This window comes from Coregonus lavaretus (assembly GCF_964263955.1).
Source record: "Coregonus lavaretus genome assembly, chromosome: 3".
Lineage (NCBI taxonomy): Eukaryota > Metazoa > Chordata > Actinopteri > Salmoniformes > Salmonidae > Coregonus > Coregonus lavaretus.
This window is the reverse complement of record NC_139990.1, coordinates 44,748,038-44,750,061: the sequence shown is the minus strand read 5'-3', so window position 1 is coordinate 44,750,061 and position 2,024 is coordinate 44,748,038. Positions and strand designations below refer to the sequence as shown.

Genomic DNA, 2,024 nt, shown 5'->3' with positions numbered 1-2,024 from the left:
GTATAAAAGTCAAAATTGTTACTTTGATAAGCCTATCATATTTATATTCTAGGCTATACAATACCAATCCCGCCATTGATGAAGTATGCTCTCAGCAGTCTCCGACTTTGTTTTCAGAAGACCATGCAGCGAGAGGAGTTCCTCATAGTTCCTTGCTTGCGCCCACCCCTCTTTTCACGTAATAAACTTTATTGGCCAATCCTCTCTCTCTCCAAATCTTTACGCCATACAGGCTATAAGAACTCCGTAACTTTCTCAAGTATCAGAAAATATTTCTTGTCTCGGGATCCCATGTATGGATACTTTATTATTGGTGTCTTCAAAGGCGGCGAAACGAAGGCGCAACTGGAATTAACCGTTAACTTGATGCGAGGATCATTCGGACTGACTGTCGCTTGTCTGTCTTCTAACTGAGGGGTGATGTCTGAGGAAATGACGGGGGAAGAGTCGAGCTCCCCAGGCTCTCCACTAGACAGTCTCAGCAACAGTGAGGGGGAACTGGATAGGCAACCGAAGAGATGTGGGAGGAAAAGGAGATCAAGCAGGAAAAACGGGGAGGATTCAGATAGCCCTACCCCTGGGAAAAGAGGGAAAAAGTCCAGCAGCAGCAGTCCACATTCTTTCGAAGACCTGCAGACGCAACGAGTCATGGCGAACGTGCGCGAGCGGCAGAGGACGCAGTCACTCAACGAAGCTTTCTCCTCTTTGCGGAAAATTATCCCCACTTTGCCCTCAGACAAACTGAGCAAAATACAAACCTTAAAACTTGCTGCCAGGTACATCGATTTCCTGTACCAAGTTCTGCAGAGCGATGAATTGGACTCCAAAATGGCAAGTTGTAGTTATGTGGCTCATGAGAGATTAAGCTATGCGTTCTCTGTATGGAGGATGGAGGGCGCTTGGTCCATGTCAGCATCTCACTAGCTCACGGCCGAAGAGCTGTAGTCCAAAATGGTATGCTCTGTTTTCCAACTCATTGTCTTACTTTTTAAGACCATACTACATTGCAACCATTTCAGTTGCGGTTCGTTGTACGAAAATGGCAAAATACAAAAACAGTCAATTTAAGCCTATAGGCCTTCTACATTTGACTATAGCTTATTTGGGCTATTGTTTTTTTTTAACGGTATCAGCTTGAATAGTGTTCAACTTTAATAGCCTATTGTACTTCCCTGGATCTGTGAATCATACTGCAGCCACAAACAAGTATAGGTTGCTGTGTTTGTTTCACTTGTTCGTAGTCAGACGTTAAAAATTAATCGTATTTTTATACATTTTCTGATCTGCAGGTGACAGCTGATTCCGCTTATCATTATGACAACGGGGCAAATCTGGAGAATAATGCTGGAAACACACAAAGCTGCGGTTTATGGGAGCAATTTATTTAAACCAAAGAGGACAGGGCGTGGGGAGAGCACTTTGCGGGGGAAAGGCCTGCTTTTGGACGACCTGGACCTGCATTCGTGTGCTAGGCTACTACACTACTACATTCTGATATACGTTAGTTTTTTATTGTTGACGACGAATGTTACTTGGAAATGTATGTTTTTATGCATGTCTTTGACTCTGTGGACTGTATTCTGTGGAGGTTAAAGGGCAGCATCGAAGCATTTGTCTCAGTTTCCGTGTGAGACTTTCGATGTGGACTGACTGCGGTATTATATGCTAATGAGTTTAAATAATGTGTCGCCAATCTGTGCAAAAATAATTGAGGTTATTCTTTTCAGAATACATGTATTTATTTATTGATGACACGTGTTACATGAGGAATAGATCTGATGTCTGAAATGCATTCCTATTTTTATTATTGTTGTGTAAATAATTGTATATTTTCCGCAATAAAGTAAATGATTAAAAAAAAGTATTGCCTTTTTACTTCATGAATTCAGTTTTAATCAAACAAATATGGTGTGATTATAAAAATCTAAATGTCCTAGGATCTAACAATTGTCAAATACTTTAGTAAGCCCCTCTTTTGATGCAAATAGGCAATATTATGCAGCATAATTATCTTATAGGCTATC

General features: G+C 41.1%; 1 protein-coding gene across 1 annotated transcript; it reads left to right on the top strand.

Annotated features, from left to right (window-relative positions):
* Positions 1-333: 333 nt before the first annotated feature.
* LOC311111476 (twist-related protein 2-like) lies at positions 334-1,374 on the top strand. The gene is made up of 2 exons (XM_084154211.1): positions 334-954; positions 1,290-1,374. The coding sequence occupies exon 1, from the start codon at positions 421-423 to the stop codon at positions 922-924; it is 504 nt and encodes a 167-aa protein (XP_084010337.1). The 5' UTR covers positions 334-420; the 3' UTR covers positions 925-954; positions 1,290-1,374.
* The last annotated feature ends 650 nt before the right edge of the window (positions 1,375-2,024 follow it).

Coding starts and splice junctions, on each gene's coding strand:
- LOC311111476 (XM_084154211.1), top strand. CDS start 421: ATGTCTGAGGAAATGACGGGGGAAGAGTCGAGCTCCCCAGGCTCTCCA.